At 38.2% G+C, this 26343-nt stretch overlaps 1 protein-coding gene across 2 annotated transcripts in view; it reads left to right on the top strand.

The window, feature by feature from the left end:
• The window catches only part of Mllt3 (MLLT3 super elongation complex subunit), a 261484-nt gene extending 240384 nt beyond the window's left edge, over window positions 1–21100 (top strand). For both annotated transcript variants that reach the window (XM_026397584.2, XM_026397585.2), the window contains 5 exons: window positions 1533–1662; window positions 4028–4127; window positions 9547–9618; window positions 10768–10839; window positions 18283–21100. In XM_026397584.2, coding sequence (XP_026253369.1) covers window positions 1533–1662; window positions 4028–4127; window positions 9547–9618; window positions 10768–10839; window positions 18283–18414 — 506 coding nt within the window. In that variant the 3' untranslated portion in view covers window positions 18415–21100. The remainder of the gene's footprint in view (window positions 1–1532; window positions 1663–4027; window positions 4128–9546; window positions 9619–10767; window positions 10840–18282) is intronic.
• The last annotated feature ends 5243 nt before the right edge of the window (window positions 21101–26343 follow it).

Genomic DNA, 26343 nt, shown 5'->3' with positions numbered 1-26343 from the left:
ATGGGTTTTCACTCTTCCTCCTTGGATACCTTTATTTGTTTTTCTACAGATTAATAGAGTTTGTTTTTAGCAAATGTAAATTTGTTACTTTTTAATATCTTTTTTTAACTGTTTAAGCTCAACTGTTAACCCAAACCCTGAATAAAAAAATTAAACTAGAACATACAACTAATTTTTTTTTCGGTATATGTGCAAAATCTTCAAATGAGGCCTCCCCCTTTATTTTTTACATAGAAGATGAGTTAGTATCAAAGAATAGTTTGGTTTTTACTCTTTTATTAAACATCATCTTTTTCATCAATCACAACTGAATTCCTAATGACCTTGTATGTTTTGAAAGGGATTAAACTGTTGTGTGTATTTGGACTAAGGCTAAGCTTCCAGAAAAAAAAAAATAAAAGATAGTTTTGGCTATTCAGGGATCTTGTTCCATTGACTTCCAAAAGAAATAAGCCCACAATGAAAGCAGAGAAAGTTTGGGGTTTTAGAATGTGCAATTTCAGGAAGTGAATACTTATTTTAGAACTGAATAACTGATAATTTAGATATATGTATCATAAATTAGACTTTATGAATTGCCTGATCCAAAATGGAAGTGCTTCTGCCACCTTCTTGATTGTCTTTACAATCTCTTCTGTTAAAATTTAAAAGACATGTCTTGTTTTTCATCACACTTAGCATATAGTAAAAGCTATATGCATGAGGGGGGTGATGAATAGGGGTGGGGAGAATGTGAGTGTGTATGTGTGCGCGAGAACGAACACATTTCTATTCAACCCTAGAATAAAATTAGTTATGGCTTCATGTTTTTTTTTCCCTCCCATCTAATACTGGATACTGTCTTGAATTTTCTGGGCACTTGATTTATTACATGGCCTTATTTATGTTAATGCATGCTGGTATTTTGCCAGGAATTTCTTAAAAAGTAAAATAAAAATTGGCTGTATAAAATTGTTGCAACAAGACCTTCTGTCCAAGATCAATATGAAGATCAGAGATAGGACATTACACCATGGAATTGAAATACTTTATAATCTGAACTTGACTGAAATGCTTGCTTGACCTGAAATTGACCTTGAAATAAAAGGAACAGCTAAACCTTAATAGATCAAAAACTACCACACAAAGACTGCATTGCCAAGAACAAGTTAGAACCACAGTGATTTATTAATCTCAACTTTTCAATACATGGATTAACCTAACAAAACATCCAATTTACTAATAGATCTGTTTCTTTTTAGGTGTAATTTTTCTTAGGAAAGAGAAAAACTGAAAAAAAGTCTAAAAAATAGAGATTCTTTAATGAACAGTTTGGGGAATCTATTATGAAAACAGAAAAAAAAATCTATTATGTTTAGGTAGAGCTTGCATTCCAGAAACTGAACCAAATTTTTGTTACAAATGTTATGACTGTATAGGATAATAATTACCTTTAACTGGCATTCAGTGCTGGAAAGCATTCCCTTGTTCAAATAGGGCAAAGCTTGTTTGAAATCATATTTGATTTGCCGTGGTTCACTATCATTACTCAGGTCCTTTAAGGTCTATAATGAAAGATCTGCATTCTGATGACAATGAGGAGGAATCGGATGAGGCAGAAGATAATGACAACGACTCAGAAATGGAAAGACCTGTAAATAGAGGAGGCAGCCGAAGTCGCAGGTGAGTGTCTTGGAGGGAGAGAGGTTCTCTGTGATGGAGTCACACCTTTTCACTGGGCTTACTGGTATCATCAGAGCACAGGTGTGAAACACCATAAATAATAGCAGCAAGTGGTCACATTTATTTGAAGTTGGGGCATGTCGGCATGCTTACACTCACCTTTAAGGGGAACTGTTTTTCCTTTTTCTCAGGAAGAAGAGAGTTTTTCCTCTAAAAACTTGATAGGAAAAAGTCACATTAGAAGTTCTGAATATTTGAAAGTATGTGCCATGTGGCAGGACTGACTGCTGAAATAGTCCATTTTCATGTGTATAGATCTGTTGCTGGCAGTAGTCTCAGAAGGTGAAGAAATGTGTTTGCTGTTTGTAGCTAGAAATACATAATTGGCTGCAGTGAATGATGTGTGTGACCTAATTAAAACTAGGATCACCTGTGTGTGTTTTCCAGAAAATAAATTCCTTTTAAGTGTGCTGACAATTAGGTTCCTTAAGTAGCTTTAATGCTGTGAGGCATAATTCCACATTATAAGATGGTAATTCATGTCACTTATAATTAATAGTCAACTTGAAATTGCCTTGAGGATTTCATTTCTTTATCATGAGGAAAACAAATAGGCGTGCTTACTTTAATGTGTTTTGAGTAGAAAAACATATCAATCTACTTGAATTAAAAATCCAATTACATTTATGATATATTGTATTAAGTCTGTCCCTATTATCCATGACCATGTAGATGGCACTAAAATTCCTAGAAAGGATGTAGTATCAACTCCAACTGGACACACTGTATGCTCCCTAACTACTGATTCTTCAGTATTCTTTGGAAAGAGCCTCTGTAGGGGATATGCCCCTGTCAGATCTCTCAATGACTGTACCTTTTGGCCATACTAAACACTGTTTCTTTACCTTTTCTCCCAAATTCACCTGAACCCTACCTAATTCACCTGGACCTTTATGGCCTTGGCTTTTTAAAATAATTCCCTCTAGAAACTTTCCATTTGGCAAGAAGAAACAGGAACAGCAAAAAGACCTAAAAGTGGGCTGATACTTAGAATTAAGAAACTTACTTAGACCAACCAAGATCCTGACCACTGGCTGTTCTCCAGTTTAGCTGATTTAAGGAAAAAAAAAAAAAAAAAAGAGAAAGAAAGAAAGAAAAGAAAAGAAAAGAAAAAAAATCTGACCTATTTAGGCAATTTCCAAGTTATTTAGAAGATCAGGATATTCTGTGATTAGCTGCTGTCCACACACTTTCTGCCCCATCCCCTGAGTTATTACAAGTCAGATCACACATCTGTGAGTTGTCTGATGTAGATACACATTGTTGGGGACAGTTTCTTTTCCCCACCTGACATGTACTCTTAGCATGGCAGTGCCAGGGTAACATTTGATCTGCGCTGCACTTGTGAAGTCTCAACTGTTTAATCAGTTTAAATACTCAGCCTCCACTTCAGTCGAGAAGCATTTTAAAGCAGGCTTCAGCTGAACACTTCATTAATGTAATTTAGTTAAGAAAAACAAGTTCCATCAGTTTTTTGCTAAAAGGATGTCCCAGTGTATCCTTTTCATTTCCTATCATGTATCCTGTCTATCTGAATATATAATAGGGCTAGAATGTGATTGCCTATTCAGAGGGGAAGAAAAACTAACCTGATTTCTAAAGCATTTTCTGTTTCTGAAAAGAATATTATATTAGGTTACTGTATAACCAGAGAGAGGGAGCAAACACTGAAGGACGCTTCAGAAGGAGGGCACACATTCAGCAGAGTAGAATAAAGAACTCTCTCTTCTCTGGTTAGAAGATAATTCCATTTTATGCTGAAAAGAAAAAAACCAGGGAGGAGGTGGTATTTTTATTGTCTTTAGTTGTTGAAAGATACCATCTTATTTTCCTAAAGCAGTATCCCAAGCACACCATTTCTTTGTGTAGATGGACTGTTTTTCCAGTGTTTTAGCAATCAGAATTAGAGTTATCCTTGAATCGTGGCACAGTGGGAATGACTGGTGGTGAGGTTGGCACAACAGATTTCATTTATCAGTACAACAGAGTGGCTGAGCACTAGCTTTGGGTCACACTGCTTGGGTTTGAGTCCTAGAGCTGCCACTTTTACCTCTGTGATCCTCGCTGAGTGATGCAGTTTAAGGCCCAGTTTTATTCGCCTATGAAAAAAGAGAACTAGCAGGTGAAGCATTTTCCATGGTTCCAGATATGAAGTATGTGCCAATCCATGTTAGTGGTTCTGAGTCAGAATGAACTTTCCCACAGTCAGTGTCTGGATTCCTCGCCTTTCATCACAGTTTGCACAGGTATTTCAAGAACCACCTGTTTGTAGTCATGCCTGTGATTTTTCTGTGTTCCTTTTCAGAGTTAGCTTAAGTGATGGCAGTGATAGTGAAAGCAGCTCTGCTTCTTCACCCCTACATCATGAACCTCCACCGCCATTATTAAAAACCAACAACAACCAGGTAAGTTGTGGGGTTCACACTTTACAAGACTCTGTGGAACTAGATGTGATCACTTCTACCTAGTGCACACGATTTTTTACCTCTTAAGCTTAAACAATGTCTCTTTTAATGGCAAATAGATGGGAATCCCCAAGCTGAGGAATAAACACAGGGCACAGGGACTTATGATGTCATGAGAAGTTGGGTATGGGGGATGGGTTCATAAAGTAGGTGAAGAAGAGATGATAACCCATGTTGTTGCCCAGCCACTCCTCATTTCTATATATTATTCCTCTCAGCAGTAAGTAGGTGGCTTAATTAGAAAGAATATGGCATTTGGGACTAGTGAAAAGGCAGGTTCTTTGCTTTGCCACCAGTAACTTGCTGGTGGGAAATTAATTTTTCTGACTCTCAATTCCTTCATCTATGAATGATGTTAACTCCTACCTCGTAGTTATTGGAAGGATGCACAGTTCCTCCTTGGCATTCTGTAGCTGATGGGAGATGTTTATTATTATAGGTATTCTGTCTTAGGTTTCTTATCCAAGAGAAGATTATCATCACTTGAGATTGTGAGGAATAATTAAACACAGAGAAAATTGTGGTCATTATCATTGTTATGAATTGAGCTTAAGGAAACCTTATTAATTTGACAGCTCAGAATATATTCTAAGCAGAACTTTGAAGGCTGTAATGAATAAGATAGGAACATTTTCATTACTTACTAAAATAAATTGTTTTCAGGTATCATGAATATTGTAAAAAGCCTCATTGTGCATTGAGTTGATATTCGTTACTATAAGCTATTCTTATCTTTTTGTTTAGGCAGATTTCCTGTGACCTCTACAATAATTGCTTAATTCAAGTTACCAAACGAATATTAACTTGAAAATTAAAGAACTGTATTTTCCCACAAGTGTAGTTTCATAGGTATCCTCCGTTCCAAATGGTCTTGCCCTTGATTCTGTGATCTTTGTTTTGGTTGGAAAATGCTATTTTATCGATGAAGACATTTTCTTTTTCCATTTTGTGTGAAGTGCAGGCAAAGAGCTCTTAGAATTTTATATTCATTTATAAAGTTCATCTGAACTTAAATCTTTCATTGTGAGGTAGGAAGGTCACCAGTGCTCTTTGCCACACCTGCTAACCTGTAATGGTCAGCTGCAGTTTCTTTGTGCCCTCCACAGTGAAAGCTCAACCTCATCATTGTATTCCACATTCTGCTGTCCGGCTCTTCTCATCTCGAGTCTGAGCCATGCCCAGGGCCTGGCTCTCTCTCATCTCTCACGTGGCTGCCCCCCACCACCAGTCAAGTATTTTAAATGGAGAAAGTAAAAAGAGAAGGGACATAAATGTGGCCAGTCATGATGTTGGGGGGAACATGGTGCTGGTTAACTAGATAATTGGAGATCCTTCTACAAACTTTTAGTTCAGGAAGAACTAGTCAAAGAGAAGAATTTGGACCTTAATTATATTTTATATCTGATTTAAACCTAGTTAGACTTGATTTCTGCTTCCAGTGGACAGTGTATGAGAACTAGGATGCTCTTGGTGAAGGGCACAAGGGTGTGCTTTGGACCCTCATCAGTCTCCTTCAGCAACCCTCCCTGTCATCATGAAGACAGGCCTTGCTGAGTGAGTGTAGCTCCTACAAGCTCTTGTCTTGCCCTTCAAACCCCTCCTGAATGTGCAGTCTTGAGCTGACACTAGCTTTAGGGAAAGATGTGGATTCTTTATCGAACTATTTTCCTCTTTCACCTGTCTAGCAAAACAAAGCCAAAAATGAACAGTATCATCTATCTGGACAAATCTGAGTAAAAATTACTTTATCCAATTAAGTAGCATTCCACTGGTTCCATGGCATTAGTCCACAAATGTAGCTTCACACATGCAAATCATCAATCTGCCAGCAGTGCTCAGTTAATGTCACTTTCTCCATGTGCCTGTAACATCATAAGAAAGCTTGTGTGCCTTCACTTTCAGCTAGTTGGGGAAGGAAATACATGTACCACAGAAGTATTACCTCTGTGGGCCTATGTCTTGGAGCTGAGAGAGCCAGAAAAGATTTTTAAAACTGTGTCCAGACCAGTTTCTTAACCCCCTTAAATCACCTGTCCTAGTTCAGGTGTGATGCCATCCTTTTAACTCAGTATTTATGGAATTTAAAAAAATTATTGTATTTCTAAGTTCTCTGTACTGATAGAGATAGTAAAAACTTCAGAATGCCTAAAAGTCACTTAAATTACAGTCTGGAATGTTTTTGTCTTATATTTAAAGGTATGTGAGAGAGAGTGTGAACATATAAGTGCAAAGTGGTGTCTGAAATTGCACATCAAATAGAAAGGATGAGAACTTACTGGGGAAACCTAATTCTGAAATGGGAAGACTCTGGGTTTCCTTCTTTTTTGCCTTTTGGCTGCTCTTTACCTGCAGTTAATAATGAGTTTGCACGGTACTTGCAAATTTCCATAAAGCAGTGGCAAAGCTGAATTGCCTATTGTCTTTTCTCAAATCTTCCAGGGACTCAGAAAGAGGAAACGTGCTAATTGATTCTAACACTATCAGACTAACTCCCCCCCCCCCCCGAAAAAAGGTGGGAGCCCCAAGTTAACAAAGCAAGTGATTAGCTGGATATTGTTAGATTTTTTTCATGTTTAATGTAACTCCTATCAGTAGAGAATCCATCCTCTGAATAATTGAGTTGTCATTCTAAGGGAAGGGATACAGAAAAATATCACCTTGAAAATTTGATTCTCAAGCCATATCCTCAGAGTAAGGACAGAAATACTACTAATCACAATTAGGCTCTTTTCTGAGATTATTATATCTACCCTTGGTTTATTTCAGCAGTCTGGGTGGCTGTGTTTTCTTTAGTACAGTTTAATAGGGAATAATAACGAGTATTGTACCATTTTAAATAGAGATGACTTTTTCCCACCCCAAACCTCCCTTGTGTGAATTTCAAATGAAAACAAAATACCATATCTTTTTTTAGTTCAGAGTGTGGCAGGAAGGGAAGAGGTGAGGGGACTTGAAGGAAGGAAGTGATCCATTGGACCTGAGCTAATACTCAGAATATCATAAATCACCTTTCAGCCTGCCAGGCATGCTGAATGAAATTAAAGAGAGTCTATCCAGTTAAACTGGTTTGAAATAAGCCTCTGGAAGACAAGGTGTTGTGCTTTTATATTCTGGAGTCGTTTCCCTAAAGATAAGAAATGATCATAAATAAAACAATTGTCTTCAGCATGGCTCAACTCTCTCAGAATGAGGTTTTGACAAAGCTGTTTATTTTGGAGCAGGGAGAGATCAAAGAAGGAAGATTAACTGAGCCCTCTCTGGGCAGCCACTCAGTAACTTGAGGCGGGTCACTGACACCCGGAGCTTTTGTTCCTGCCACTGCAGCCTCCAGAAGAAAGAAACTAGGATTTCAATGTATTTTAGCCTTCTGTGCTGTAGCACTTACGGAATGCGTGGGGTGGGACTTAAGCTCCCAAATGTTCTGTTTTCTGCTTTGAAGAGAATGTGGCAGGACCCTCTAAACCTAGTTAGCAGAGTTCCATTGCAAAAATAGCGTCCACAGCACTTCAACACCCAGAGTGCACCAAATGGGGGATGGGACCATGGGAGGAGCGGGATGTGATGGGAAGGAAATTCTGTTCTCCAGTGCACTAGGCAAAGTGGAGCTTTTTTTTTTTTTCTCTTGCCTGAAATCTCCCAGGATTGTCTCAGCAAGGCCCAGCCTGGTGTCTGAGTTGGCTAGGACTGCCATCTACTGACCTACTTACTCCTAGGTCTTGATGCTGATTTTCCCCTGGAGGTCTCATTTCCAACAGAGAGGAGGAAATTCTGAATGCTGTGGAGTGTTTGGTTTCCTTCACAGGGAGCACTTCACAAAAATGATTGCCTTGCAGCTGCTACTCAGTAATTTCCTTTTGTTGCCAAAAGTATTATATTGTCAGTTGTCCTAGTCAGATTGGTCATTTGGTTATCTCAGTTTTAAAAATGAAGAAGGAAGTGTGAATCTCAGGAGAGACTACTGGTAGCATACTTCTTGACCCATGCTTTATTTTCAATTCAAAGAGAAATAATCCCATTTAGGACTATTTGGTCTTTCCCAGAAGGTTGTGGTCCTAGCTTTGACAAGTAAAATGCTTATTAGTAGTATAAAATTTTAAACCTGAATGGGAACCTGAGTGTTATCTCATTCCACTTCCTCATTACATCTTTTGGGGCCAAAAAATGATAAGGCTGGGGCCTGAACTTGGTTCTTCTGAGCCCAGTCTCCTGTTTTTGACAGTGCAAATATAGAGTAGTTTGGTTCTTAGATTTTTTTCTTTGTGCTATGGAATATGGCACACTGAGAACAAAGCCATGCCTGAGGTAGGGCAGGGGATAGTCGAGGGAAGAGTGGAAGGAATATGAAACTTGTTAAAGGAAGTCCTTTACTTGGCATTTCCTCCTTAATATTAGTTTCTGGTTATAACAACTCACTTGGAAATAAGGTTACAGTGAAAAAGACAAATTGCTTTGCTTCTTATGTCTGTACACATTTCTTGCCATTTATACATTTTAAGGGTGCTCGGCCTTTTCAAGCCAGTGCCATTTAAAACTTGTTTCCCTCAGAATTTTGAAGACCCTAATAAATCAGCTACATTTATTAAATAATAGTCATCTCCTTTTTATTAGTTAGAAATATAACTCCCTAGCTTGACCATATGCTACCATTTGACGTGGGCCTACATTTCCAAGCTTCTGAACAGCACACAGGACTACTGTTAAGACCCTAAGCTGCAGTGGGTCCAGATCAAAGGAAAGGTGCCTGGCATCTTACCATGTGTTATCACACCATCTCTTGAAGCACAGAAGACGGTCCTGTCTGTTTCTGGAGTTGCAGGATCCCGGACTGGAGCATGGGTATACCTGATGGCCACCTTCCTTCCTAAAGGAAGTTTCAGTGTCAGCTTAGTGAATACGAGTTATTTGAGACTCTGAAAGGCAGGTACTGTAGAGGGCATCTGAGGGTTTGTTTTTATCATTCGTAGCCTACTGAACACTGGTAGTCATGCTGAAACAGCAGAATGAAGAGGAAAAAATTCTTGCCAGAGGGGACTGTAATCTCAGAATAACTCAGCTGCTGTACATATGTGTGAGAGTGTTGTCACAAAAGAGAAGCAGCTTTGGAAGCTTAGATCAATTTCCTTATCATCAACTTTTTTTTAAAGTTCTGTTGCTCTGACTCAGCATTTCAGAGACAAGTAATTTATTTTCCAAGCAAAAGTAAGATTAGAATAGAAGGAAAACTATAGCGGGGAAATGCCATTTGGTAAACAATGTTATTGTCTGGTATTTCATGGAGTGAGTACCTTTGTTTATGTGGGAGGTTAGCTAGCAGGTGCTTGAAATAAAATTTAACACAATGTTCTCTTTGATTCCCTAGATTCTTGAAGTGAAGAGTCCAATAAAGCAAAGCAAATCGGATAAGCAAATAAAGAATGGTGAATGTGACAAGGTAGGTTTCCAGCCCATTGGTGTGAGTGCTGTGGCCTTCTTGTCTTCTGGTTTCCCTTGATCATACTTGCTAGCTGTCCCTCCATTTTCTTCATCAGAAATGCCCAAGATTTCCAGTGTTTCATCCCTGTGCTTTGTAGTTTATTTTCCATGCCTTGCTCATGTCTTCATTATTAAGCTTGACCATATGCTACCATTTGACATAGGCCTACATTTCCCAGGGATTTTGAACACATTGAATTGGGAGGTAAGATTGTGAGATGTAAGTGAGCAAGACCTCTGATCCCACTGCAGGGTGTTTGTGTGCATCTTGCCTCTGAAATCTGACTGTAAGACTTGGTAGTGCTTAAGTCCCCTGGAAAAGGCAGGTCCCTAATGTGTTTGCAGGGGCAGGAAGACCTCTCTAATGCTTTGTAAATCTTTCCTTTGCCCTTACTGAAAATGATTCTGGGGGTACCCATGCAGTCACACTAATAAAGACTTGTGAGTTTGAACATATGGAAAGAAAAGTACCCCTCTGCACTTCTAGGGGAGCTCTTCATAAACCAGATGGTAATTGGGATAGTGATCTGTTTTTTTATAAGATATTATTGATATTATTTTGTTCTTTGGTCATTTGCTGTCATTGTTTATCTGAAATGTTTGGTACAATTGGGAGTCTTTTTTTTTTTTTTTTAAGAGTTTGCTGTAACCTACCTGGTAATGTGCACTGATACTCCCATCTTCAAAGTTAAGCTTTTTTTTTTTTCTGAGATTAAAGAATAAAAAAAATGAAAGGATAAAAATGAAAGCCTGTGATAACATGTTAAAACCCACAATTTAGCATTGAATTTCCCCCAATCCTTGTATATACAAGGATTTATTTGAGTAATATTTATTTATTGGAGTAAGGTGAGTCTGCCCACAGGACTTTTGTTGAGAGTAAATAGGTGAGAGAGTTCCTTACTCCCCCATTGTAATGCAAGCTTGGTAAAGGTGAAGGTCAACCAGGAACCAGGACAGACCTGGTCAGCAAAGGCCTTTGGACCCAGAGTTCAAGTGGTTTGTGCAGAATGGTAGGATGAGGAGCATCCAACTTCGCCTGTGAGTGCTTTCTTATTTTTCAACTGCTTCCTAAAGTGCTTGTTCTTGGGGTGCCCTTCTCTTCCAGGCTTACCTGGACGAGCTGGTGGAACTTCACAGAAGGTTGATGACGCTGAGGGAAAGACACATTCTGCAACAGGTGAGAGATGCCTCTCAGCACAACTGTTCTGGGAGACCCCAGGCTCTGCTTTATCCTGGGCATGTGAGGTAGCACTTGGAGCCACAGCAGCATCTTGTGATTGGAATGGGGCCATGGCACCTGCTGAAGTATTTGGTGAGGGTTCTGATTTTTGAGGCCACCTAGAAGTCGGCTTCTAGCTCCATGGTGATTCTTTCCTTCCCCAGTGTAGTCAGTGGCTAATGTTGTAATATGGGGTAAGGGAGGGGACAGTAGGAATGTAGGAGCCACTGGGACCAGGCTTCTGGTTTCATGGGAAAACAGTGATAAGAATTTTGAGTCAAGTGTTATAAACATTTGTGATTGAATTTAGTAACCTTTTTCCAGTGCCGTTCTAAGGAAAATAAATATTTTCTTCATTTCCCTTATCTTGTTAAGCGTACATTCTATTATTATGAACTCAACTGTGAAATGCTTGTAGGGTGAGGAAACTTCTATTAATACAATGTGATGTTTTGAGAAGATAAGAAAAGTGGGTTTTAGTTTTTGTACAGTTAGAGTACATGCCTTTATTGTATTAACAGTGGCTATTGATAAAATGCTTTTTCTTTTAACACCTAAAAAGTCTGTGCGTCCAAATTCCAGGGCGAGTTTGCAAATTGTTTCACTTCAATTTTTTTTTCTTTTTTACTACTTTCAAATGACTGGAAATTAGTACTTAATCTGCCCCAGCTGTGTGTGAATTATTTTGTAAATGTTTAATGGTTGATGGTCACATTTATATTCTGTGTACATTTTTGCTTAAATCTATAAATACACACTCTCAAACTCGCCAAGTTTCCTGACTGGTCTGATAAACTTTTAACCCTTCTAAAGTTTTAGATTTGAACAAAAGACTTTGTCTACAGACCTAGATTCTTATTTGTGGATAAGTTACATGTCTTGCATTTTTCTCTGAAGTGAGTATGGGGGTCAGGGGGATCAGGATTTGAGTAGCTTAACCTAAGTCAGTACTTTGCAAGTACATTCTCCCTTGGTATCCACAGAGCACAGGTTTCAGGTCCCCATTGGATACTAAATTCTGTGATGCTCAACTCTCTCGTCTAAGATGGCATAGTATTTGCATATAACCTGTGCACATCCTCCATTCTTTAAATCATCTCTAGGTTACTCGTAATACCTAAAACAATGTAAATGCTTTGGTCATCACTGCTATACTGTATTGTTTAGAGAATAAAACACACACAAAAAAAAATCTATATATGTTCAGCACAGTTTTTCCCCCCCAAAATATTTTCAATTTATGTTCATTCTGAGGATGCAGAACCCACAAATACAGAGGACCAAGTGTGTTTTTCTTCAACTTTCTCCTATAGAAGGGAAAATTGTATTGCCTGCCATTTACCAATTATTTGGGGTTAATTGACTAATGCTGACAGTAAATCTATTAGCTGATCTTCCCATCCCTTCCCAGATACTAACTCTGAACCACTGTGGAAGAATTGCCCAAGAAAGCTATTAATGCCCAAGCTAGGCCTAAATTGTGAGTCTCACAGGAAAGAGAGACAGATGTTTGAGTTGGGTGGGGGCACGTTCACAGAGAAAGCACAGATAACGAATCAGGGACAGTATGCCACTGGGCAGGGTCTTACCTTGTGGTGTCATTGGCATTCCTAATTTAATGTTGTCCTTTATTTTGACCTTTGAGAGAATTGTGAGGGAAGGAAGCTTAGTAGAATTCCATCCAAGTGGATTATTTTAGTATTCTGCTGGGAGAAAGTAATATCTATGAATTTTTAACCTGGCAAAAAAGGCACCCCAGGGCACACAGCCTCTCACCCTAATTGCATTCCCAGGCTGGTTGAAAGCTCTCAGTCTTTGGCCTTTTGCCTTGTAATGCAGCTGAGGCTTGTGATTATGATACCATGATGCATGTCCTGTCACGGTTTACTGCTTAATTAATTCCTATTGTAAAACATAGCACTATTGAGGACTAATGTTATTCTCCACCTTGAGGGCTGCTCATCTCGTGGAATGCATTCTACAAAGTCTCTGTGTTCTCCTCCATGCAGACTTGAACACCTGCGGCAGAATTTCTGGTGGGCCCAGAATGATATCCTGGGTTCTTTCCTGTTCAGTGCATCTCTATCAAAAAAATCTGCTCTGACAATTTTATTTGGCTCAAAAAAGGGGTTAATAGCATGTTTTACGCTGGGGACATGCTATCCTGGCACTCAGTATTTAGTTTAATGAACAGAAAGCATTGGCTCAAGGGAGGCTATGTGCCTAAGCCACTTTTTTATAGTGTAAATATACAGTAGAGCAGACACAAAGAGAAGGAGAGAGTACCTAGGACTGATTAATAATTTGATTTTTCTTTAAACCATGTGTTCCACATTTATTTGTAGACTGAAGTGAAAAATATTTAACCCCCCTAGCAGTTCAGCTACAAGCTTGATTTGTATCCTTGCCTGAAAGAAAAAAAAAAATCTGAGAAAACCCAGAACTTCCTTAGAGCAGAGTATATCAATTTAGATACCAGCTATCATTCTTTTAGAATCACCTTCAGGGATTGAGGAATGAGTGGTGTATTAGAGTATTCCTCCTAACAACACAGAGAACCCTCCCTAAGAAGTGTTCTGCTGCAAATGATTTCCTCCATCCTGGGAAATTACCTGTCATATTGGTATCCTTTGTAGATTGGAGTCTGATAGCCTGCATTGTAGCCCAAAGGAGGCACACATTTTCATGTGGAAGACAGGGCTTCCCTGTCTGGAGTAGAGGATATTTTACCAGAGCACTGGCTCCACTTGAGGTAGAATCAGTTAAAGCAAAGCTTGTTCAAGACTTTCCCCCTCCTAGAAGAAGCGACTTTGGATGGGAAGAGCCCTGGCATTTGAAAATATAAGTCAACCAAAAATAAGGCATCTATCACTTCTCCGCCTCCTGGCTAAGGTCGTGTGTAAATGAATGCATGTAGCTTTTTATAATTAAAAAACCAGAGTTAGGAGAGGGAGTCATAGACTTAACAAGTAGATAGTACCCTGCTTGAAACAACAACCAACAGCCTCTGTGATACCCCCTTAAAAGTCTGATGTGGCAGGAAATCATCCATCACAAATGTTTTCACAACAGCCATCATCTGAAGAATGAGTTAAGCAGTTTACACACTACCTTTTCATTACCCATATGTACCCTGTTCCCTTGAATGCTTTTATCTGCAGTTACTCTATCTTCTATTATTCTTCTAGATGGGAATTATGATTGCATTTTGATGCAGCATAATGACAGCAAGGTAAACCCACATTACATCCCAGAAACTATATTCCTACAAAAAGAGTGGAGTCCTTTGGAGACTAGCGGCGTGTTTTCAGGCTTTGCGGCCTGTGTCATTGGAATAAAGCACATTAACGTGGTGTTTCTGATGTTTGAGCTATCGGGATTCCTGGAAAGGAATGTGCACTTATTTTTCTTTATAGAGTCTTTACTTAATTGAGGACATGGGTACATGCTCTAATAACTTAAATCATTAATGCTGTTCCCTTTGGCAAATAGTCCCGAACTACCCAACTGCTCCCACTACTACTGCCTTAAGACTGTCTCTGCATCTGCCCTGATGTATTCTTATAGACTCCCATTAAAGTTGCAGGGCTCATTTAGTTAGATTTATCAGATTCCCTTTCTATCTTTGCGTATGTGTGGCTGCAGGCAGGGTGGGGCATGCTAGTGGTAGAGAAAGTGGGAGGCTGGGTGGGAAGCCCTGGAAACCTAAAGATGTTACAGTGCACGTGAGATGACCGGGCTTTATTTCCTAGTGGGCCGAAGTGTTTATTTGCTTTAAAATTAAGAGGCTTTTTTTCTAGAAGGAATTTTTATTGCCCAGTTTTCTGTTTATTGTTCAATAATTAGTGAACCACTATATTAAGTCATAAAAAACTATTTTCTTAAAAGGGTAAGTTCCCTGTTATTTTAGGATAATGTGTAGGGCTATGCTTCCGTTACCCAGTACATTGCAGTTTTAGCCCATCATTTCAACTATTTGGCTTCATCTCTTTTCTTCCCTTCTCCCTGAAAACTTTTGTTATGATTATTAAAAAATATTGTTAATAATAATAAATTCAAACTGGCACATTTGCACACACCTACAATCCTAGGTGAGGCTGAGGCAGGACGATTGCAAGCTCAAAGCCAGCCTGGGCAACTTAGTGAGATCCTGTCTCAAAAATAAAATAGGTTGGGAATTGCCAGGTACGGTGGCATACACCTATAATCTTAGTGTCTTGGGAGTTGAGACAGGAGAATCATGAGTTCAAAGCCAGCCTCAGCAATGGCAAGGTGCTAAGCGACTCATTGAGTCCCTGTTTCTAAATAAAATACAAAATAGGGCTGGGGATGTGGCGCAGTGGCCAAGTGCCCCTGAGTTCAGTCCCTAGTAACACCTCCCCCCCAAAAAATTGCTGGGAATGGATATCAGTAGTAGAGCTTCTCTGGGTTCAATCCCCAGAGCCACAAAAGAAAAATATCAGGTAGACTTTTTTTGAGTTTTAGGTTCTGCACTTTTTTTCTTGCTTCATTTGTTTTATTGCTAATGAAATGGCTAACAGTCGTTAAGGGCCAGAGGTAAAAGCACCAGGTCTGATAATCCATGTGCTCTTTAGTTTAATCTCCCACATAATAAGTTTACATGATGACCATAACCATGGTGCCCTGATCTAGGTAGTAATTTATAGTTTATAAGGAAATTATTTATCATATCTTATTTAATCCTCTGCAAATCCTTGTATGATAAGTAGAAGAGATAGCATTGTCCCCATTTTACTTATGAGGAATCTGAGGCTCAGATGTTATAATGTTCCAGTGCCATTCATATAAAGAGCAGAAGAACTTTATAGGCCAAATCCAGAACTCCCTGTTCTGAATGCCTTGTCACTTACCTGCTATCCCACTAGTTGGGGAGAGGAGTCCACCTCTGGTCTACTTGGTAATTATCTCTGTTTATATTTGAAATCATAGTAGCTCCGAAGAGACTACTTTTTTAATCCTGAAATTTATCAATGCATACTAGATATACAGTTTCTACATAATATAGTAAAAGAAAAAAAAAGATAATGTACTCAGGAAAGTACTCTTATTTCAGCCAGTGTTTAGTATAATTAAGTATATGATTGCTATGAAAGGCTTGTATGTGTGGACACAACTGTGTGTTTATGTCTCTATATGTAAATATTTGTGGGGAATCAGTGAGAGTTCTAAAACTATTTGTTAATAAACACTTCAGTGTCCATTTTGGTTGTTTTGTGTGTTGATACAGTAATTTTTGATGAATTCCTCCATGAATGGTATATTTTAATCACAATTGGGCATATCCCTTTAGATGATCTATTGATAAATATAATGGAGCCCTGAATCTAGTAGCTTAATCGAATGAGGTTCCCTCCTCCTTTCCTCCTCAACATGTAACAGAAGGCCCAGGGATAGTAATCCATAGTCAATTTAGTGGCTTAAAAGATACCACTGAGGACAAAAACTCTGTTCTTCTGCTCTGCCATCTTTCATATGTTGCATTCATCCTCCTGAATGGAAGATGGCTGCTGTGCTTCTGGGCATTGCATCTACATTAAAGAGAGGAAGAAGGTCAGAAGGCAAAAGGCACATGTTCATCGTCCGTAACATTTTCAACAATTTTTTTTTAAATGCCAGTGGTTTCTGACAAGTACGTTATAAATAGTAGTACCGAGTGCTACACAGCATTCTGATGAGGCAAGCATTTTAGCTGAGCATATTTGCTACTCTCAAAAAGTCAGGTTCCTGTTAGTAAAGGGGTTAATGGAAAATAGATGATCAGTTTGCAGGAACTGTCGTGTTCCACAGTAGGCATAACTTGTTGTATTATTAAAACCATAATTATATCTCCAAAAATAGTTTCAGAGATTGAATAAGACAATAACAGTTCAGTTTGGAGTTTTGCAATTAATTAGATTTAGGCTTAATATGTCTAATATGCTTCTGTTGAGATTAAAAAATAATAGCATCAGGAATGGGGAACACTTTTTCTGGTAAGACCCACTGAGCCATAGGGAATAGTTCACAGATGTTTCAAGGAAAAGTAAGTGTAATAAGAGAAGGTGAAAAGTCTTAATTCTGCTGGTTTTCAGATTGGCATCAGATAATCCAAAAATTAATTGAATAAATCATAGGGTAAATAATTTAAAATTCTTAAAATTATTGAACTAAAGAGATTTAGAATCAGGAGATAGAAAGGGAATAATACAGACAAATGAGAAGTGGAAGTTTGCCAAGTGTTCACTTTGTGCAAATATTCTTTCTCTTGCCCTAAGGCTGATTTTCCTCCCTCTCAAAGATTGCTAAAGTTAATTCCCATCCCATTTCTGAACCATTAACACACCTAGTTAAAAACCCCACTGCCCAGGCCCAGTATCCATTTCTGATAAGATTATTAGTAACATTGGAGTAGAAAGACAGTACATGGGAAAAGAATGTCTCACACCCAGACCCAACATCATTCTTTATATTGAAATTTCAGAACTGTCCAGACCCAACATCATTCTTCATATTGAAATTTCAAAACTGTCCTGCTACAAGCCTTGGCAAGAAAATACCACCTCTGCCACCACTGCCATTTAACATGTCATTTTTCCATAAGTTGGAGCCAAAACAGAAATGTAGTGTATCTTGTTCTAATTGGGGAGACATTGGCATCCTCTCTTTTTCTACATAAAATTTTTCTCTCCGGAATACTCAAGGGAATAGCTGAGCACAACTATAAGTAATAAACATTTGTATGTATTTTTTATAAAAGTAGCAGAACATGTACAGCTACAAAGTGAACATGGGGTGTGTAACCAATATCCAGATTAGAGAACAAAATAGTCCTGGTGACATAGGGGGTCCCTGGGGGCCCATACTCAATACTGTGTTCATCAAGGGGGTTGTACGTAGTTTCTATTATTTTCTTTGTGCGTTTCTATACTGTCTAAATTTTCAATAATTATGTACTCAGAAATAAAAATGATTTTTTTTTGTTTGCATGTGTTGTTTTTTGAAAGAAGTTTTGTTATTGCTAGGTTGAAGTTTGTTTATGTCTGTTAAGCACAGTCACTGTCTATTGATCAGGAACTAATTTTTATAGAAGTCTTGAAATTTTCTTTCTCCCTAACCACCCACCCAAGGAAAATATTCTCTTGTTGACTTGAAAGCAGCATTTTAAAAGGATGAAAATTGAGAACAAATAAGTCTGTTTTCTGTGAGAATTTTTCGAAGACTTTATGTTTATTTGACTTACCAAAACTGGCTACGTAAGGTACTTTTGATTTTATAGGACCTTCTCATTATAAATAAGGGTGTTTATCACTTGGATCCATGTTTGAGCCCCTCCATCTCTTAATCTGGGCCTTTTGATGTCTGTTACTTATTTCTCAAACTTTTTTTTCTTTACTCCTTCAGATTGTGAACCTTATAGAAGAAACTGGACACTTTCATATCACAAACACAACATTTGATTTTGATCTTTGCTCGCTGGACAAAACTACAGTCCGTAAACTACAGAGTTACCTGGAAACATCTGGAACATCCTGAGGATACAACAACTGGATGCATCAAAAACTATTGCTTTTTTTTTTTTTTTTTGGTTGTGATTTTTTTTTGTTATTGTTGTTTATATGAAAACACTCAGAATGATGCAACCAAAAGGGAAAAAATAAAAATCAAACAACCTTCAGCTTTATTTTCCTTTAAAGCCAGTCATCATCTCTTGATAAAGGAGAGGTTAAGCAAACCAGCCTCAGCGGACCACTCTTCTCTCCAAGGAAATCCCCGGGAAGAGTTAGCCTGGATAGCCTTGAAAACAAACAAAGCAAACACAATACAAGAAAACTTAAAGAATGTGTATGGTATCATGTCTCTCTCCGTGGTGGTTCATTCCACAGGACGAACGCATACTCAACACACTGCCTTATTACATAACTGATCTATTTATTATCGCATACAGATATTCTAAAGTCGTTGAGGGAATGACACCACCAGACATTATGAGTACTTGGTCCCGTGGATGCTCTTTCAATGCAGCGCCCTTGCCATCCCAAGCCCAGTGACCTTACTTGTATACCGTGCCACTTTCCACCAACTTTTTCCAAGTCCTTTAACTTGTTGCAGTCTGTATTTTCCACCTTTTGTTTTTCCAGTTCCAGGACACAAATTTTCAACTGGGGGGACCAAATAGCCACTTTGATTTTCTTCTTTGTGGTCTTTTTTCTGAAAGTTGGGGCCAGACCTTGGCTGTATCCATGTAATGATCTTGGACCATGGTAGAAAAGGCACCAAATAGGATCATATGACTTGCTGTCTAGCCTTAGTCAATAAACCTGTAGGACTTATACAAGAGCGTACCTGTAAACGTCCTGACTGCAGCATTGTCGAGCTGTCACCGACATTCTTGTGTCTGTTTTACTGTTACAATATTAGGCAAATATGGAAGTAAAGGCATTCCACAGGATCAGCATTTGAAAAAAAAATTCCAATCCTGTTTTCTAAAGAAATGTAGAAATTCTTAATTTGGATCTATTTATTAGAGGTTCAGCTCTCTTCAGCTGCCAGCTTGGTATTCATCTTTATTGTAAAACCAGGAATCAGAGTTTTGTTTGTTCACATACGATTCTCTTAGACTCTTTTATATTTGAAAAATTAAAATCTTTCTTTGGGGGAAAAATCTTGGTTATTCTGCCATAACAGACTGTGTATTAACTTGTAGATTCAGTGGTTCGAAACCTGTTTAGTCCCTTGCTAATGTTTCCAGAAGGATTTCCTGTATTGGTGAAAGTAAAGATGGTTGGGGGGTGGGGGATATTTTTGTTCTTGTACCCTTGTTTTGGAACTAGAACTCTGTCCTGTGGCATGCAAAAGAAAGCAAATTATTTTTTAAAAGAAAAAAAAAAACCAAAGTACTTTTTGGTGTCATTATTCTATCCTCTCCATAAATGGAGACATGAAAAGTGAGAACAGCTCATCTTCCAGGTCTTTACTAGGAACTCAACCACAATGAAAAGAAAGGAAGAAATGCTTCTGGATCCAAAGGTCTGTCCCTGGATCAGCCTTAAGGAAGTCTCTGTGCTAATAGACCAGGATCTCCCTCGTTTGCTCCTGTGCCAGATGCTGTCTTTTCATTCAGAGATTAACTAGTGTCTGTACAGAAAATGGTCTCTCTAGACCCATTCTTTTAGTAGGCAGTAATGTAAATGCAGATTGATAATGGAGTGATTTCTGCATTTTAAAAAGAGCATTTTTTACACTGTTTCTTTCTATCCAAAGAAATTATTTTTTCCTTTTAAAAAAATTATAATACAGCCATGCTCCTTGTAAATTACTTCTCTGAAGTGTCCTCCCAGAGGACAAGTGTACTTTCAAGAATGTTATGATTCTTTATGATGATTGGCATGAACTGTACTTGAAGCATTCGTTATTGTAGTCCACTTCTCAATGTGCAATTACAGAGATGATACTTTCCAAGTTATTTTGGACATTAGGTGACTGATGAATTGTGTGGTTTTAGTTATAGTTTGTTCTTAACTTTACAGGTGAAAGGGGAGGGAAATGCTTATATGGAAATATTTCTGACTGCTAATTCACATATTCTCACTAAATTAGAAATTTATGTGGTTAAACTAATATATCTCTTTGTAATTTGGGCCATTTTTATTTTTGTAACTAAATTGTGTGGCAAAATTTTTGATTTGGCAATGTAAAGATTTTTTTTTCCCATAAGTTAGTAACCAAGAAACTAGGTCAGATTAAAAAAAAAAAAAAAAAAAATTTCCTCCCAGAAAATAAAATAAATAAATAAATAAGGGCAGCTATTACAGTGATATACTTTAGACCTGAATATTAGATAATCACATGTCTTCCAAATAGCATACCATGTATGTTTCTAAACTAGTAACAAATTTTGGAAAAACTTGCCAACCTCCTATTATCCAGACAGCAAAATGTGTTTCCCACAAAATTCTAATATTTAGCTAGATTTGGAGTGTTTTTGTTTTTTGAAGCAGTGTGCTGGTCTTCATCATGTGATTTTTAAATACAGAAGTAATAAATCCCCTCTCTGTTAAATCTCAGAGTTATTAAGAATTTTCATAAAGTCATCTGCTCAGTTCTGCCCCATTTATGCATACTCACCTTTGAAACTTGTTGAGAATTTTCTTAACTTGTACCCTAGTGACTTTGGTTTTTTTAAGCACAAAGGGGAAATGGCAGGGTTTAATTTCTTTGGTGTGTGTATATATATATATATATATATATATATATATATATATGTATATATATATATATATATATGTTTCAAATAAAGTTAATTGGGCAAATGTGAATATGGTTTGAACCAGCCAGAGTATGATAAACTGTCTTCAAAGTTTTCCCCTGTGATTTGAGGTGGAAAAATGTATGTACAGAATTTGTGCTTTCAGCCGCCCTTTATAAATTAGCTTTTGCTTCTGGTTTTGCAGCAGGAGGTGTGTGAGAGGGAGTTCTTCTGTCTTAGGATACACCAGTTATATTAGCAGATGTTTGCAGTTATTCTGTATCTTTGCCATGACCCGCCCCTCTCTCTATGTGAACAAATGTCTATATATGCTTACATATTGTGTCAAAGTATAGATGAGGAGACAAGAGTTTAGGGGGAAAAAAAGACCTCGTAAGAATGTCCTAAACATTTTTTAAATTTGCTAAGCAAAACTCTGTAAATGAATCGTTCACCCTTTTGTGGAAAGAGCCAATAAAATTGGTTTTCTTCCACTAGAAAGTTTCTTCCACCAAAAACAGTTTTTGCTGATACCTTTTACAGACCCACCTAATCTTTAAAAAGCAAACAAATGGCAATTTAGGCCTGCATAACATAATGTTTACCATTTCAAGCCCCACAAATGTAGTTAACACTTGTTTAAGAGAGACTTTACTCTTAAATGTTTTAGCTCTACCTATTTAATAGAGTTGGATGTTCAGTGTTGGAAATGGTCAATGTCTGTGTTTGGTGGCTCGTGTTCATTTTTCTCACTGTGGAAGTGATCAGCTCGGAGTAATTTGCTGTGTGCTTATTACTTTCCACCTTTAGTGTCTGTGTACTAATGCTGTGTACTGCTCCTATATTTATATACCTATACACACACACACACACACACACACACACACATATATATTATCAGAGTAATTTTGCTTTGGACTGTCACTCTAAAACTGTGACTATGATGTAGAGACTACTACAGCTGCAGTGAACGCGAAGGAGTCGAATCCCGTGGTGTAGGTTAGTCTTGGGCTGCAAGTCGACATCTTTTGACCTCTTCTGTTTTATATGATGCTTTTTATTATGTAGGCACTGCCATCCCCGAATATTCCTTGTAAAGATGCATTGAAGAAGTCAATTTAAAAGGAAGACAAAGCCACCACTGTCTGTAAACTGTAAATATGTACTTTGGCACTTGTATTCCAGTATTCTGAAAATAGAGTTATGATGGAAATGCTGACAGATCCTTAACGGTGGCCAGAGCTACCATGCAGTGCAAAAATAAATTAAGTAAAAATGTATTCTTGAGATTAACAGTGCAAGGCCAATACGTTTTATAAATCTGTCAGTATCTTTTTAATGGAGTGTGTATGTGTAGTTATGTTGCAAGATACACTGTGTATGTGTGTGTACATGCTTTTATGTGAACTACAAGGCACACGTAAGATGTATTTGCCATCTCTAAAACCCATGTTGAAATGTAAGTACAGATTGACAGAAATAGGTGTTTTACTTAAATTCATGCCTAATCTATTGTGGCTCCTTTTTTTTTTTTAACAATATATAGTCTTACAGATTTATTTGATCAGTTTGGTTCTACTTTGCAATTCAGGAAAAATAAGCCTCTTGTCATACAGCGATGCTGTTTCTAAAGAATGAAAAGAAGTGAGGTAACCAGAGAACCGGTAGTGTGCCTCAAACCTGCTGAGGGCAATTTATATGTGCATCCTTCCCCCCCCCCCCTACTCCTTTGGAAGGGTTGATATAGTAATTGTCTAGCTATAGCTATACAGAGTTGATATTACAAAGTATTTATTTTAGTACCAGAGCATGCTAACTTGATTTGAAAGGAAGGATAGAAACTACTACAACAAAGGGAAATTAAAATACATTGAGTTTGGCAAATAACCAAGGAAAATTAAATAGGATACTCATTAGTAAAGAGACATCAACTGACCTTCTCTTCATTCAGACCAACAAGCCCTATAGGGGATTGCAGTAGACTGCTTTGTCTTTGATCAGCTAGAAACTGACTTTAGGTGAGCAAAACTTACTAATTGCCACACGTGAATTAGACTGATCTGTTTTCCTTATTTTACTACAGATGTTCATTTGTGTATGTATGTAAAATAATAGCCTAGCATCTTCTCCAGTGTGGGGAAGAGTCAAGATCACTATCGTGAGCCTGCTAAAGCCGACTCCAGGAGTGCACTGTGTCACATGGTTTTTCTTAGTACATTTGTTCCATTATCTCAGAGCAGTGTGCCCACTGGGATATGCAAGGAAACCTGGAGAAAGATGTCAGATCAAGGTTGACACAGACCTCCATGGTATTTTAGAGATAGACCGTCTAAAACTAGCAGCTTTTTCTTTTTTCTACTTCTTTCTGATTATGGAGCAGCTAAGGGTATTTTACTGGTTTCCTTGGTCAGGATACCACCCAAATAGAAAATACCAAGCATATTTCAACGATTCTGCTTTCTCCACCAGGTAATAGTATCCACACCTTCCTGTTTATGTGGTCCCCTTCTGTAGAGGCATTTCCAGTCTATTTCAAAGGTTGTTAAATTGCCCTTGGCTTTCAGCTTAGCCTCTGGGTCTTAATTTCCTCTTAATTAAAGAAGAGTAACCAAAATGATCCCCAAGAGCTGGCAAGGGAAATACATGGCCCAAACTAATATCACTCCAGTAATTATAACTGGACCCTATAACTGTTAAATAACAACAGAAATAATATACCCCCTGCAAGAAGGTTCCTTGAGTCTACTTCTATAATGTGGGGTGGTTATCAGGTCCCTGGGCAATCTGCACAAAGTAGGTGGCTATGTGGAATAGGGACTAACAAGGAACACAAGGCAAAGCCATGAGCATGTTTTTCCTCTTACAATCACGTCTTCTACTACATGCAGCCCCCACCCCAGAGTTCTGAAGTTTCAAAAGGGTAGAAAAGGATAAATCCAGGCCATTAAAAGAAAATAATCAAAGCTATTGAAAAGATAAAACAAATGAGTCGCACTAAAAGGGCAGTCTGTGCAAGTAATAAGGTTGAAATACTGATACGGATTTCCTAGCGAACAGCATTCTTCGCACATGTGGTTTGTGTATCCGTGTCTGGGTGGGTGGTCTGGGGAGAAGTGCTAAACGCAGCAAGATGGCTTAGTTTCTGAGCAGTGGAGGGCAGCTTTGGGACAGGCTCAGCTCCTGGCATCTGCAGTCCATGCAACATAAAGAGGCTCTCCTGCTTTGTTCCAGGAGGGAAAGTTTTTAACTTGGCGTATTCATTAAGCGTGCATCTCTACTCTGCACAGAATCCACCAAAGGGTCGGAGCATGTGTGTGTGAGTGAGTGTCTTTAAGCACCTCCTCGATACTTCCCAGTCCTGGGGGGCAGAATGTGTGCTTAGAGTGTAATAAACCTCCTTTTGTTCTAGTCTATTCCCTGGGTGCTAGGCACCAACAAAAGTTCTCTTTTGAAAGTCATGCTGTTGTAAATAACACCTCAGTCTAGATAGAACAGGGAATAAAATTAAAGACACATATGATAATTATGGTCAATAAACAAAAACCAAAGGAAGATGGACTCCCCCCACCTCCCGAGCACATCTTTACTAATGAAACTACCAATGAAGCCCACCTCAGGTCAAGGTGGGAGACTGATTAAGGGAACCTTCTTGCACTCAGGAAACAAGATGTCCAACAATGGCTTTTGACAGACATGAATCATGCTAACTTGTGTTGGAAGCCAGGTGACTTTACAAATGTCCATTGGAATTCTTAGGTGGTGTGTCTTTTATTTTGACCTTAATTACTGGGGGAATAGATCATTGTTTTCCTAATTATAATATTAATTGCTTACACATTTATTGTGTCTTCCCCTCTCTAGAACAGTAGCTCACTGTATAATATATTAAATTCCTAGAAAGACACACATTATAAAAACAAATTGTTTAACTGTAAGTTAATATTTTCCAATTGTACATGGCACAATAGTAATCAGATTAATAATAGATGTTTTGCTTTTAAGAAAAATTCCTTAATCAAAGTAGTTTTATAGTATAATTTTATTCTTCAAGGCTTACAACACTGTTTGGGATAGTAAAGGTTCAGAGAAAGACAGCACAGCTCTTGATATTCCAGAAGTGGTTTTGTGGGTTAAGTATCCATTTATTTAACTTATTGTCCAAACTGGAACCATTTTGAGAGGAAAGTAGGATACTATTAATGATTATTCCAAGACAACAGAAATAAACTGAGTCTATCTTCAGCCAACCAGGATATGTGGAAACCATAGATCCAAGGAACATACTTTGGGAAATGCCAAACTGAAAATACCCCCTCAGACTTCTTTTTTAGTTCAGCAGGTGAAGTCGTGAAGTTTTAGGTGAGCATGTGAAGGTGTGTAGTTGGCCTCTGTATGGAAGAATATTGTATCTTTCCTCACCCATTGAAAAATTTGTGGTTGATATCCCTCTAATAAAGATTAAGGAGAGAATTTTACATGACACAGGACCTTCAGAAATGACCCACAGACACAGGGAAAACTATTTTTATGCTGAAGTTTGGAGACGAACAGATAGTAGTGTTAGAAATATGATTGGACAAAAGGGAGTTTGACTTCAAGGTAATAAATTGGGAGGAATTTAGCAAGAACTGTTCCTTCAGAGTCCTCTTGGCTTCCAGATACATGGCAGGGCCTTTTTTCAGTGAGGGTCTTACAATCTATTTCAGGCAAGGTAGGTCAGAATTTCTTTTATGATCATGCCTTAGGAGAGAAAGGTAAGGGTGAAATCAAAGTGACTGTTCTGCTGTTTTCTCAGTCTCTTTCAGCTCAGTACTCCAGGGTGCCATATTTGGGAGTATCATGTCCTGAGCCCCAGCAGCGTCCTCTTTATGGTACACACAGTGGCTCCCTCACAGTAAGGGTGGCCCTCAGGGCTCACGGTTTAAGGGGCATTTTCACTGTTGCGGAAGAACCATGGTGGCTGAGGTGGTCTTTGGCCACCCCTTTCCTGCCCTACCCCTGTAATAGCCTGTTATTTACACAAATGAGTAGGCGGGGAGATGGGGTTGTGGCTCAGCAGTAGAGTGCTTGCCTCGCATGTGTGAGGCCCTGGGTTCAATTCTCAGTACCACATAAAAATAAATAAATAAAATAAATGTAATGTGTTCAATTACAACTAAAAAAAATATTAAAAAAAAATAAATGAGTAGGCAATACTGACCATCAGTCCCATATTC

Source organism: Urocitellus parryii, chromosome 4, assembly GCF_045843805.1.
Source record: "Urocitellus parryii isolate mUroPar1 chromosome 4, mUroPar1.hap1, whole genome shotgun sequence".
Taxonomy (NCBI): Eukaryota; Metazoa; Chordata; class Mammalia; order Rodentia; family Sciuridae; genus Urocitellus; species Urocitellus parryii.
Note: the sequence above shows the minus strand (reverse complement) of the source record. Positions and strands in the feature narration are given on the sequence as shown.